This window comes from Pagrus major, chromosome 12 (genome assembly GCF_040436345.1).
Source record: "Pagrus major chromosome 12, Pma_NU_1.0".
Lineage (NCBI taxonomy): Eukaryota > Metazoa > Chordata > Actinopteri > Spariformes > Sparidae > Pagrus > Pagrus major.
In genome coordinates, this window is record NC_133226.1 from 21952288 (window position 1) to 21964753 (window position 12466).

The following is a 12466-nucleotide window of genomic DNA, read 5'->3' on the forward strand; positions in this document are numbered from 1 at the left end:
CTGTAGTATTAAATTCCACGGTGTTACATAAGAGCCCCCTTTCCTTGGCTGCTTGCTGTGGCAGGTTTTATAATCCTCTGCTGAGACAGTGGCGAGGGTTATTTCACCATTTGAGAAGGTTACAGTGCTGCTGGGAGACTGAACGTCCCCTGAGTATTTGAGAAAGCTCCAGGTGATTGTGGGGGAGAAAGCTACTTTCTCTTTCTGTCTTCTCTCATGCTTCACTTGCCGTATCATTCCATTGTACGTCCTTCCCATTTTCTCTGCAAAAAACTGCATTTCCCTATTTCCCTTTTTTGTCCTTCCTCCCTCTGGCTGAGTTTCCTTTGTTATCTTACTAACTTTTTCTTATTTTTCCCTGACTGAGTGACGGGCCAGCCGGTGTATAAAGTGCAGAACTGTAGCAGCAGCTCAAAGCGAATCCTCTCTTCTTCTCGCTGTTGTTTATGTGACAGAGGCCAGACCTGTTAAAGGCTGGAGCCCTGACAAAGAAAGGGACTAATGATCGGGAACGTTGCCAGAGCAACACACAAGCATTTCAGAGATGTAAACATATGTGTGCGTGCACAAAGGGGGCGCAGTGGCAGTCTTTTCAGGGCTTCCACATAGAAAGTGCAGCCTCTTTCCTCTCAGTGCACAGACACATACCGAGCACATGCATACACTAAATGTTTCTCTGTATTTTAGAGACGAATGTTGTGTTCCTCACAACTCAAGGTCATGCGCCATAGTGTGTTTGTAGTGTGTGAACTCGCCTTCTAGATGAGCCAGCAAAGCTCATTCTTACCCCTTTCTGCTCACATGGGGGGCCTTCTGTTGTTCTTGCCAATTTTGAGGTAAGAATGTGACACAGCTGGCTAATGCTCAAGTACATCGACAAGAGTGTTTTTTATATTGCACCAAGTACTAAAAAGAAACCTCCAGAGGGCTTAAATCATTTATAATTTGTGCCGTGTGTTTTTACATTCTCATTTTATGAGGAGCACCTAAAAACAAAACAGACTCCACAGTAGTGCTGGTGGGCCTCTGCTGAATCTCACTCATGTTTTAAGGAAACAGTTCGTCCCTGCTGTGAAAGGATAATCATATCTGTTCCCAAACAGACCACTGTACATCTCCATTTCATCTCAACTCATGGTCTCCTGTGTTTTGGCTTGTTGTGTAGAGTTATTTTGTTGAACTTGTGATTCATTTTCAAGAAATGTCCGTTTGAAATGTCATGTTTATTTGTGTATTGCAATTCTTAGTAAAATAAGTAACTTGAAGGCGTTGCTTTGGGATATTCCGATGAACATTTTTAACAATTATTTTTGACATTTTATAAACTAAATGATCGTGAAAATAGTCTGCTGCTTAATCGATAACAGAAATAATGATCAGTTTCATCCCTAGTGTGTTTTATTTTACTCTTGCAGATCTTTTTAAGACTTAACTTTTGTGTGTGACGTCAGTTTAAAGGAAGAGTTTTGTACGCTGCTGCCACCGAGAGTTAAATGCCCTCTAAGTCATCTTTTCATTAGATTTTCAGGAGTGATTCACTATTGCTGTTTCGAATGTGAATTAGGCCTTTATAAGAATGTTTCACTGGTGATCCGTTAAATATGTTTCAGACTGTAAGCAGCTGAATAGTCCTGGTTTTTATCTGCTTGTTTACAGTGTAGCAGAGAATGTGAGACTGTGACCTGAATGTGGAGAGGAAATTCTGGAGCACGGCTTAGGGCTAGCATACGTCACATTTTCCATTATTTAAAGCATATTTCTGTCACGCCTGAGCTCTGCGAGGTATTTATTTGCACATAAAATTATTCAGTGAAAGGAGTAAAGGCAGAGCATGCGTGCTATCCAAAGTATAACTTGAAAATTGACAAATAATCTTTTTTTTTTTTTTTTGGCTTAGCTCTTTGAAGCAAGTTGGCCCACATTGCTGATAATCCTTTTGTCAAAGCAAAAGGGGTCAGTTTTAGTGCTTTCTATGTATTCTACTGTCGCCACATGTGAAAACATGTAATGTGAGTGATTTAAGACCTCACTCCCTGTCTGTCCTGTGTGTCTACAGGAGCATGCTGAAGCTCACACAGCTGGAAAGGTTGGACCTGGGGAGTAATGAGTTCACTGAAGTGGTGAGTATCTGTCAGTCGGTCTGTCGATGCCCAGAGCCGTCTCACCTCTCTGGTGGTGACCTCATCTCCTCCTTCACTTATCTCTTTCCTTCTCATTCATTTACAAAATGGAAGCTCTGTTTTTTTAAGGGCGCATCCAATAAGAGCTAATTAGTTTTCACTGGAAGATGGCGTTCATTAATACACGATAATCAGTGTGGATTAAATAAATGGCCGTCTGATTCATTTTTAGCTTGTTTATGAGTTAAGCTCTTCATCCTGTCCCTGCCCAGCAGGCGCACACACAAACACACATCCCTCTCACTTAACCTCCTTTCTCCTCCTTACATCCACAGCCTGAGGTGTTGGAGCAGCTGACTGGAATCAAGGAGCTGTGGATGGACGGGAACAGACTGACGTTTTTACCTGGGGTATAATTTACAGTCATTCCTGTACACACTCCCAGTGGCTGCTGTGCCCCGAAACATCATCTTGAGATTATTTCCCTTGATCTTCAATCTACGTGTCTGCTTAGATTTTCATCAAAATGAGCCGCAGTCAGTTTGCATCAGACTTTCAGCCCTGTGAACACCAGCAGAGAAGGAGCTGCAGTTTGGAAAACATTCTCTTGCTGGATGAATTGGACAGTTTTACAGAACAAAAATGCAGACGTTTGGGTTTCAAAATGTCCCAATAATAATTACAGAAAAAATCTGCAGCTGTGAAGTAATTATTTTCCTTGAGCATAATTAATTTATAATGATGTTGTGATAGTCAGAATGTGTTACACGGGATTCATTTTTCATCCAAATGACCAGCTTGTTTGTAACTGGGTCATAATTAAAGCATTAGATCTGCTGCCAGCATTTCAACAGCATCAGCTGCAATAACAGTCTGGCCTTTTATAAGTCATGACGTCTGAATATAAATGAAAACTGAATACAGCAACTGTTTTCCTTTTTATCTAGAATATCTGTTTATTAATCATGTATTCGTTGCTGCTTCCTAAGTTACTTTACCTCGCTGCTCAGGATGTTTTGGGGATTGTTTTAATCCACTGCTTCTGTGTTCAACTCTACTGCCTAATCCTTAGCATGAATCTAGAGAGGATAATGAGATATCAGTGAAAGTTCACTCTATTTTTTGTGTCTTCTTTCATGTATCCAGATGCTGGGGATGCTGAAACAGCTGGTGTACCTGGATGTTTCCAAGAACAATCTGGAGATGGTAGATGAGCAGATCTGTGGCTGTGAGAGTCTGCAGGACCTCCTGCTCTCAAACAATGCCCTCACACAGCTGCCAGGCTCCATCGGTAAAGATTACTAAATGCCCTAAATTATTACAGCACACACACACACACACACACACACACGCATCTTGTTTGAAAAAAAAAAACATCCATTATGAAACACCTTCACTCCCTTTGAGCTATTGCCAATGTATGTTTCACTCCTGGGCCCATTCCTGTGTTGTTTTCTGTCGGTATCTAATTTGAAAAAATGGTGTTAACAGTGTTTTTCTTGCTTAGCTAAAATACATTTTTATCACACAAAAACAGCATCAACTTTCATACGGCAAGAAGAGGATGCAATTACTGTTTCTCTAGTTACATTAATGTCACAGTTCTCCACAGGGCAGTAGTGCCACAAGATGTTGAGTTTAAACCAAAGAACTCTCAAAATTATGTCACAACTGTGGATGTAACACAGAGAAACACAGATGGATCTCCATAACTGCTCTTTTCTGATATTTATATCTTCTTCCTCTGGTATTTTGGGCTTATTTTTTGTCAAGTTTTTAATTCTTTTCACGGATGAAACTTAGAACACATCTGTGAGTTGGCCAAACTCACTTTCATCCATATTCACATGTATATCCAAGGAGATATTGCAAATATTTACATACTTACCTCAATTCATCCTCTGGGGGAGAAGAAGGTCTGACCCGACTTGTTTGAATCTTTTAAACTTCTACCATTGCCATGATAATCAACATCCAAATAAGTATTCGAAAGAACTTAGTATTTGAAGGAAGGAGATGTTGCATTGGCTGCACAGATAGAGAGAGCAAGAAATGGACAATGACATTTAAATTTGAACGTTGACAAAAACATTTTCAATAGTTTATGTACACAACTTAACTCAAGTAGACTCAAAACCATAAAAAACAGAGGGAGCATTTTCGCTCCACATGCATGAATGCAGTCATGATCGGCAGGCTGTGATAAGTGCATGCTCGACCCTCCATGTTTGCAACAGCTCAACATTCACTAGCTCGTCATGTTAACTTCTGACACTTTGGAGGCGAGGACATAGTATAAAGGTAAATAATGACTGCAGGTTGGATGGCTTGTGTTCGAGGCCCCAAAATGGTATTCAGGACAGCCATAGGAAAAAGCCATGTTGATGAGTTAAGGCTACCAGGCTAATTAAATCAGATGATCCCAGATGCACAGTGCCATAGAGTCAGTGTTGATTACCACTAAACTGATTACTGTATTGATGACAGTATGAATTAATCCAATTAACTGCTGTAATGGATTTTCCTCTTTGTAGTGCAACACTAAGTGGTAATCAGTAACTGCCCTGAGCTGTATCTCTCTAATTCTCTCTCTGTCTTTTTTTTAGGCTCACTGAAGAAACTGACCGCACTGAAAGTGGACGAGAACCAGCTGATGTACTTGCCAGATTCCATCGGAGGGTGAGTGTTACAGAGACAGTTTTAATATCAGCAAAATAAACCCTGAGATCAGTGGATTATTGTGCTGCCCACTGATCGCATAAAAACGTCTGTCTGGATAAATCAGATTTTCCCAATGTTTTCCGATTCTGCATTTTGTTTTGGTCTAATGCTGATGATATTTAGTAACCATATTGATTTATGGAAACAGTTGGAGGTTTGCTTTATTGTCTATGGGTCGATGGTAATCTTGGGTCAGATGACCCTCCAATGCAGCACTGATAGATTAAATCAGTTGAAGCTGTTTTCAGACTGATGTTGTCTGCAGGAGACAGGTAAACCCGGCAGTCAACAGCTGCTGAGGCCGCAGTGAGTGAAGCACGTCCTGACCTTTCATCTCCAGCGCACAGATTAGGCTCCAACTTAATCCACATATGTGTCCGCTCCGACATCCATGAGTGAGACTTATCTACATTTACTGACAATTAGCCTGCTACTGTATCTGCACGGTTTTGTTTCCAAACAACAAACACTGTCAATTATCCTATATGTAACAATGTGTCTCCTTGTGTAATTTGACACAGATTATGTGACAAAGCCTATGGTTAAGCTTAATCCCATGCAAGGATTTTAGCTTAAGCAGGCTGATTTCTTTAATTTTTTTTTCATTCATGTATGGCTGATTTTATCCAGTCCACTGTGTTGTTTATCCCGGTTTTATATTCAGCAGAGAGGGGTCAAATCCAGTGTTTTGGAGTTTAATGGTACTGTAACATGCAGCTCTGATGATTTTCATTTGAATCCCCAGAGTGCACTTGCATTTTTCATTCCGCTGAGAGCCCAAGCTGCGCAGCACTACTGTGTCAATATGTGTTTAGTTTGAAATGCCACTACTTCAAATGATGTCCCATGAAGCTTTTAAGATGCATCAGCATTGTTGTAAGTGTCTCAGAGTGCTTCACTGTTACTGTAAGATATTGTAACAATAGCTGATGTGTATAAGAGTTGATCTGAGTTCTTGTTTGATGACATCTGAGAGTTTTCAGCATCATTCAGTCCTTTCTTGTCTTATATTTTAAAGGGGGACAGTTATATTGAGTTATTTCCCAGCTGTATTACAGAGCAATTAGGAACACTTTACAGCCACATAGTCCCAAATGATTAAAATGATATCATTGTATTTTCAGGCCGTAAAGTGTTTCCCACACATAGACTTTACTTGATCAGGGCACCCAGGTATAACGACGTTTATATAGCAACCAATTTTAGCATTTTTTACTTTATACTTCTGCGATCAATTAAGTGGTGGACAATTGGCCATTGCTCTTCCCCTCCCATTACTGTCAGTCACAGTCGCTTTGCAGACAAAGAGAGATGCTCTCTGGTGTTGTATATGTATATATTGTAAATGAGGTCTCTTCCTTGGTGTTTTCCTGAGTTAAAATAAGGGTTGAATAAATAACAAGTGCTCCTCAGCCTGTGAAAACAGTTGTATAATGTCTTTTGTGGCTCTGGAGGGAGCTCTCTAAAGTTTGATGAAATATGATCTCAGAGATTAAGAATTTATAATGGAAAGCCTGTGTGAAAAACTGGGAATGTGGAGTTTGAAAGATGTGCGTGTTTACCAGGCAAGGAAGGGCTGATTAAAAAAAGATGCTATTGAGCAGCATTATGGAACGTGTAGGATTCCTTGGAGACTTCACATGGTATGTACTGTATTTATCATAATTACACCACATGCTCTAAGTCCGCCTTCTGCTTCATCAGGCTGACAAATCTGGACGAGCTGGACTGCAGTTTCAATGAGATCGAAGCTTTGCCCTCCACCGTCGGCCAGTGTGCCAGCATCCGTACCTTCGCTGCAGATCACAACTTCCTTATGCAGCTTCCCCCTGAGGTGAGCATGCATTAGAGTGTATACGTCTGTTTGAGGAGATATGTTAAATGGTCTGACATGTCAGTCTGGTGGCTTACGGCTCTGTGTCCTTGGTTTCATCCTCCTCACAGATGGGCAACTGGAAAAATGCAACTGTGCTGTTCCTACATTCCAACAAGCTGGAGTCTTTGCCTGAGGAGATGGGTGACATGCAGAAGCTCAAGGTCATCAACCTCAGCAACAACAAGTGAGTCTGGACTGATGAGTGTTCAAGCATATTGAGGGTCAAGTTTAAGGTCAAAATTGGTTAGGTTTTTCTGTTGATATTGGATTTTTTGATATCTTAAAGTCATTTAAACACCATTATGTGTCTCCAACCAGCTAAAAATTATCTGTTCCCTTCTTGGAATGGTTGTGGCTGAGACCAGAAGAAGGTGGTGCTTCAACCAAACTAACCAGAACTTATTTTAAGTCTGACATTGATATGGGTTGATCAGAAGCTGTTTTGATTAGTATTTATTAGAATACTACTTGCAGTACCACCTCAAAATAGAGCTTCAGTTCAATGTTTTTGATCACACGAGTAAGAGAACTATTTACAGATCAAGTTTTTATAAACTTGAATGAAAAAACTTCAGTCAGCTAACCAATGTGGTTTTCAGCCAAGTACTCACTCAATTCTGCAATTCATCGTGAAAATAATAAGCACATTAATCGATGAATGAAGACAATCGTTTGTTGCAGTGATAGTCATATTAAAAGTTGCTTTTTGAGAGGCGTTCCTGCAGCCTTGTAGCAATGTTATTCTTCACTATAAATTGCATGACTCAATGAAAACAAATGAAAAAAGTCTTGGTCTCAGTCGACATGAGCACACACGCAGTCTGAAACATAACCTGATAATTACAACATCGTGATTGAAGAGTCTTAATTCTGGCTAGAGTGCAAATGGGTTTGGTTTGGAAGCTAAGGCCCGATGGAGGTTTTAATCAGGGGTTTTACATTCCTGGTGTCTGCTCTGTGCCAAATACACTAGATAACTTTGGCTACGGCCCCACAGCACTGAGAAAGAGAAATATGGCTTCAACCTTATTTTATAGCGGGACCTTTTGTATTAAATTCACCTTAAACATTGAGTTTAAGAGACACTTCTTTACCTTTTGTAGATGCATCAGTTTTTGGGGTTGTTGTTGTTGTTAGATAACTGAGTACCTGTGTTGTTTTTGTTCCACTGCAGGTTAAAAAATCTTCCCTACAGTTTCACTAAACTGAACCAGATGACTGCAATGTGGCTGTCAGAAAATCAGGTAAGATCACATGTATTATGTATTATGTATAAATGGCAAGAATAAGGGTTTCACAAAAGGTGCTGCAGAGTTCAGAGCTGTCAGACGGTGATGTGTTCTATAGAGGCTGTAATGGCAGCAGGGTGCGTGACAACATTCAGCTGTAAATTAATCCAGCTAATCCAAGTAGCTCACAGGAAAACGCATTCAAAATTCAGTATACCACTTCCAGGACATTTGATCTAAACGTGCCAAATGGCAATGGAGGTCAGACTCAGTGATGCCCAAAACTCTACATTTTTAAAGAATGAATGTCAGAAAGTGTTATCCTTCCCCTGATTCTTGTTTTAGGATGACAGTATGTCAGTCTAGCCTGTGAGAAACCATTAAACCTGTGTGAGAAAGGGCGGCAGCAGCAACTAGCCGGATGTAAATCACATGTAGTGAGATCAAGGTTACCAGTGTGGTGCTTGAAATTTGGACTTCTGCCTCGGCTAATGTGGCCCTCGACAGAACATAGATAAGCCTATCAGAGGTCGAGTTGGTTCAGCTCATGTGTCAGGAAGTGGCTTTGTCAAAGCGGTGTAGCTTCGTGTGAGGAAAAGAATTCTTGAACTTAGCAAAGCAGAGAGGTTTTAATGTGTGCAAAGTGAGGCTGTAGAAGACCCCGCAGGAGTATACTGACTCAGTGTTTTTGTTTTTGCAGCTTATAAATATTTCCACATTACAGTCTGTTGACTCTCGCCGCATTATAAAATCAATTATTCATGCCTTTTGCTCTATCCTGGCTGGACTATTGTAAGTCTCTGTTCAAATGTCGCGAGAAATTGTCACTGGAAAACTGCAGCTATTCTCAGAATGCTGCAGAAGAATCAGCTGTAGAGGCCACATCCCTGTCCTGACGTCAGATCTTATTTGGTATTTAAAAGGCAGCTGACTTAAGGTTTTATTATCATTTACACTTCTCTTCCCTTTGTTAATTCCTAACCCTACCGATAGTGGATTTTTGAAGCGATACTGGTAATGATTTTGTAGAGTTTAAAAAATGATATTAATGATATTCATTTTCTTTCAACCCATAACATAAACAAACATTTTAGCTTTTCTTGTAACAATTTTGTGGACAGGACATTTTACAGTGTAAAAAATATACTTGTCACTCTTTCTGGTGGACAAACTAGAATAGTGACACTGTTTTCAAACATTCTGTGCTTACATTTTTTGGTCATTTATCAGCTGCGGTACTGATATGTGTGCAATAAGATAATGTCATCCGATATATATCAGCCCGTATGGTTTATCAGTCACGCTCTTTTCTTAACAGGAAACTGTACAGACAGACTCCACAGTCATATAATCAGGGCTCGTTGACTGTCCTGCAGTTCAAGACCGAGGGTCACTAAACTTTTGCCTCAAGGCTCCTCAAACAGCCTTCCTATAGACTGTTATTTTTAATTATCTCTGGAATCCTGTTTGTACAAACTGGCCTTTTATTGATGTTTTTGTGGTGTCGTAGTGCATCAAAATTTTATTTTTATTTGCTTTTATTGACTTACATAGCACATTGAGACACTATAAAGGTTCTAGTTTGAGGGCTGCAACTAACGATAATTTTCATTATCGATTATTCTGCTGAAAATGTTCACAATTAATCGTTTAGTCTATCAATATTTTTTAAAAAACACACCACAGTTTCCCAAAGCAACCTCTTAAAAATTCCTTCTCTTATCCAAACAACAGTCCAAAATTCCAAAGACTCTTTATTTACCATCAGAAATGACAAAGAAAAGTAGCAAATCTTTTTATTAAGGAAGCTGGAACCAGCACTCGGTTGACATTTTGCTTGAATTGACAATTAATTAAACGACTTATTGTTGCAGCTAAAGGTGCTTATTATAAGGAGTGCAGCACCTGTTGTGTAAGCAGAACAGAAATGAAATCCAGGAGAGTCAGTACAACAGTAGCAGCAGTGCTGAGACACAGAGCTACTGTTTGGCAGGTGTGACAATGCCGATGGGGCCTCGGGGACATTATTGGAGCTTAAGCTTTCTCCATGAAGGAGTGATTGACAGGAAGAGGCACCCAGATGTGATTAAGTAGAGTCTCAGTCAAAGTGAAGCTAGTGGGTGGTTGGGAGAAGACTAGAGGGAAAGCCTCAGCTGGAAGGGACTGTGGGAAATTGAGGGGGACCACGTGAATTTCAACAAAGCACCGTTGATTGCCGATAGCACACTCAAACCTTCTTTGTGTCTCCCACAGTCAAAGCCCCTGATCCCGCTCCAGAAAGAGGAGGATCCAGAGACGCACAAAACCGTGCTGACTAACTACATGTTCCCCCAGCAAACCAGGATTGAGGACTGTGAGTACTGTGCACTCAACAAGACTGCTTTTCTCTTTTATATTCTTTTATGCCTAATCTGGCAGATTATCAAACTGCAAATGTTTCAGACCTGTTTTCACCAATCAGATCTTAGCAACAGGGCTGGATATTGAAGATTTAAGCTTGTTTATCAATCGGTACTACAGGGCAATCATATCATTCATTTAACTTTACTTGTATGACAAATATGAGAGTTATTTATTAGGGATACAAAATTATTTATATATTGCATTGGCCTGAAATGGATATTTCTGCCTCTTCAGGAGAGACGTGATGAGTAAAATAAGTGGTTTTATAAGAAAGACCCTAAATCTATTGTGATATCAATTTCTCATTCGCCACCATGACTACCACTACCATCTGCATCGTAGCAGTCTTATAGGTGACCTGCAAGGATTCCTGTATTCATATTTTATGAGTGAGCTCGTTACCTGAGAACAAAGCTGAAGAAGAAACACTAGTCTTCTTCTTCTTGTCAAGCATCTGTTAGTTTGGTCTCTTATTACACCAGACAGCTTGCACTGGCCCTGTTGCATCTTAGCTTTAAAGTAATTAGTGGTTCACGATCTACATGCTTAAACTGCTGAAATGGTAGTGTGTCAACCAATGATTTCTTACGTCAGTTTCAGCAAAGCGTCACACCAACAATAAATGAACTGAAGTTACTTTATGTAGGTTCTGTCCTCCATTTATCTCCACGCCCCATCTGCTTTATGACATTTTCCACGGTCATTTGCTGGGACTTTTTCCAAAAGAGCCTTATCTGTTTTCTCGTATTTTCCTGAGAAGCTGGAATAAGTCAGGACCTGACTGCAGTGATTATGTTTTACAAGTTTGATATGAGGCCACACAGCCACACAGCAGGTGACTCATATTATCCACTGTTTGCATACACCCTCTGTTATGATGGTGTAGATTGATACAGAGTACTCAACATCATATCAAGTATATTTGTCCAACTTCTAGTCAAAATATCTCGTTGTACACAACCTATAAAGTAACATTTCATTGAGATATACGGACTTGTTTTTTTCAAGTAGCATTTTTTGAGTTGTTTGCTCAGAATGAACAGCAGTAGTTGTTCCCTCAAGAATATGTACTTGTTTTTTAGTTAGCAAGCTATATTTGCTAAGCATGTGTCGGTAAATGGTAGACCAAGAGCCTTTCAACACAGGAAACCATGCAGACAGACATCTTAAGGCATAAATGACAGCATGAGACTATAGAATATGATGTCAACTTCTTCAACATTCGGGTCAAGGTTCAAATTTAATGCACCAGTTGAAAATTAGGCTCCAACACTTGCTGCAAAACCAGCAGACACAACAGAGAGCAGATCACTTATGCAAGATGGTAATGCAGAGTTTCAGGAAAGCAGCATTACAACCACAGCCATGACATCATTTCATAGTAATCATGGCTTTGCCTCACCTTTTCTAACATGTAGGACTCAGACAGGAGCAAAGTATTCAGATTGATTTGAATATTTAGTAGCAGCAAACCCTGCATGGATTTCAATTGATTGTGCTTAATGTTTGTTGCCTTTTTGGTCACACATTTAAATAGACTATGGTGTGAGATTAAAGCTCAAGCCTCAAAATACTGCTTCCTTTGAACGCAGTTTATTCAAACAACAATTTCAAGTGTCAGTAATTCATTATTGAAATTAAGGAGTTAGCTCCTGAATTTCAAGTTCCTCCACTGCTCCATCAGTTTACTGGCCTCATGTTATGTTTGCGCCATCTTGTGGTCAAGGACAGACTCATATGAATTACTAACACAGTCTAAAGCCTTAGCCAAAAACTAACAAATTATCCTCCTCCTGTTTTCTGCTTTTATTTTAGACATCCCCAACTCTGACTCTGAGAGCTTCAATCCGGCTCTCTGGGAGGAACAACGCAAGCACCGAGCTCAGGTGGCCTTCGAGTGTGACGAGGACAAAGATGAGAGAGAAACACCCCCGAGGGTGAGTGTCAAACAGTCGTTATATAATAACGGAACAGAAAAATGACTGTGGTAACATAGTTAACCGAACTGCAAGGACATTGTTTTAATCATGAAGCATTATTTTGGCAGCTTTCTCTTACTTTGATGTAGCTGTTTTTATATATGTTCCATTTTGTACAATAGTTTAACTGAGGCAAAC

The 12466-nt window shown here is 40.0% G+C and overlaps 1 protein-coding gene across 5 annotated transcripts in view; it reads left to right on the top strand.

The window, feature by feature from the left end:
- Positions 1-12466, top strand: part of erbin (erbb2 interacting protein) — a 57613-nt gene that overhangs the window by 32996 nt on the left and 12151 nt on the right. For all 5 annotated transcript variants that reach the window (XM_073477627.1, XM_073477631.1, XM_073477629.1 and 2 more), the window contains 9 exons: positions 2057-2120; positions 2456-2530; positions 3267-3411; positions 4727-4799; positions 6546-6675; positions 6786-6901; positions 7892-7961; positions 10200-10299; positions 12165-12286. In XM_073477627.1, coding sequence (XP_073333728.1) covers positions 2057-2120; positions 2456-2530; positions 3267-3411; positions 4727-4799; positions 6546-6675; positions 6786-6901; positions 7892-7961; positions 10200-10299; positions 12165-12286 — 895 coding nt within the window. The remainder of the gene's footprint in view (positions 1-2056; positions 2121-2455; positions 2531-3266; positions 3412-4726; positions 4800-6545; positions 6676-6785; positions 6902-7891; positions 7962-10199; positions 10300-12164; positions 12287-12466) is intronic.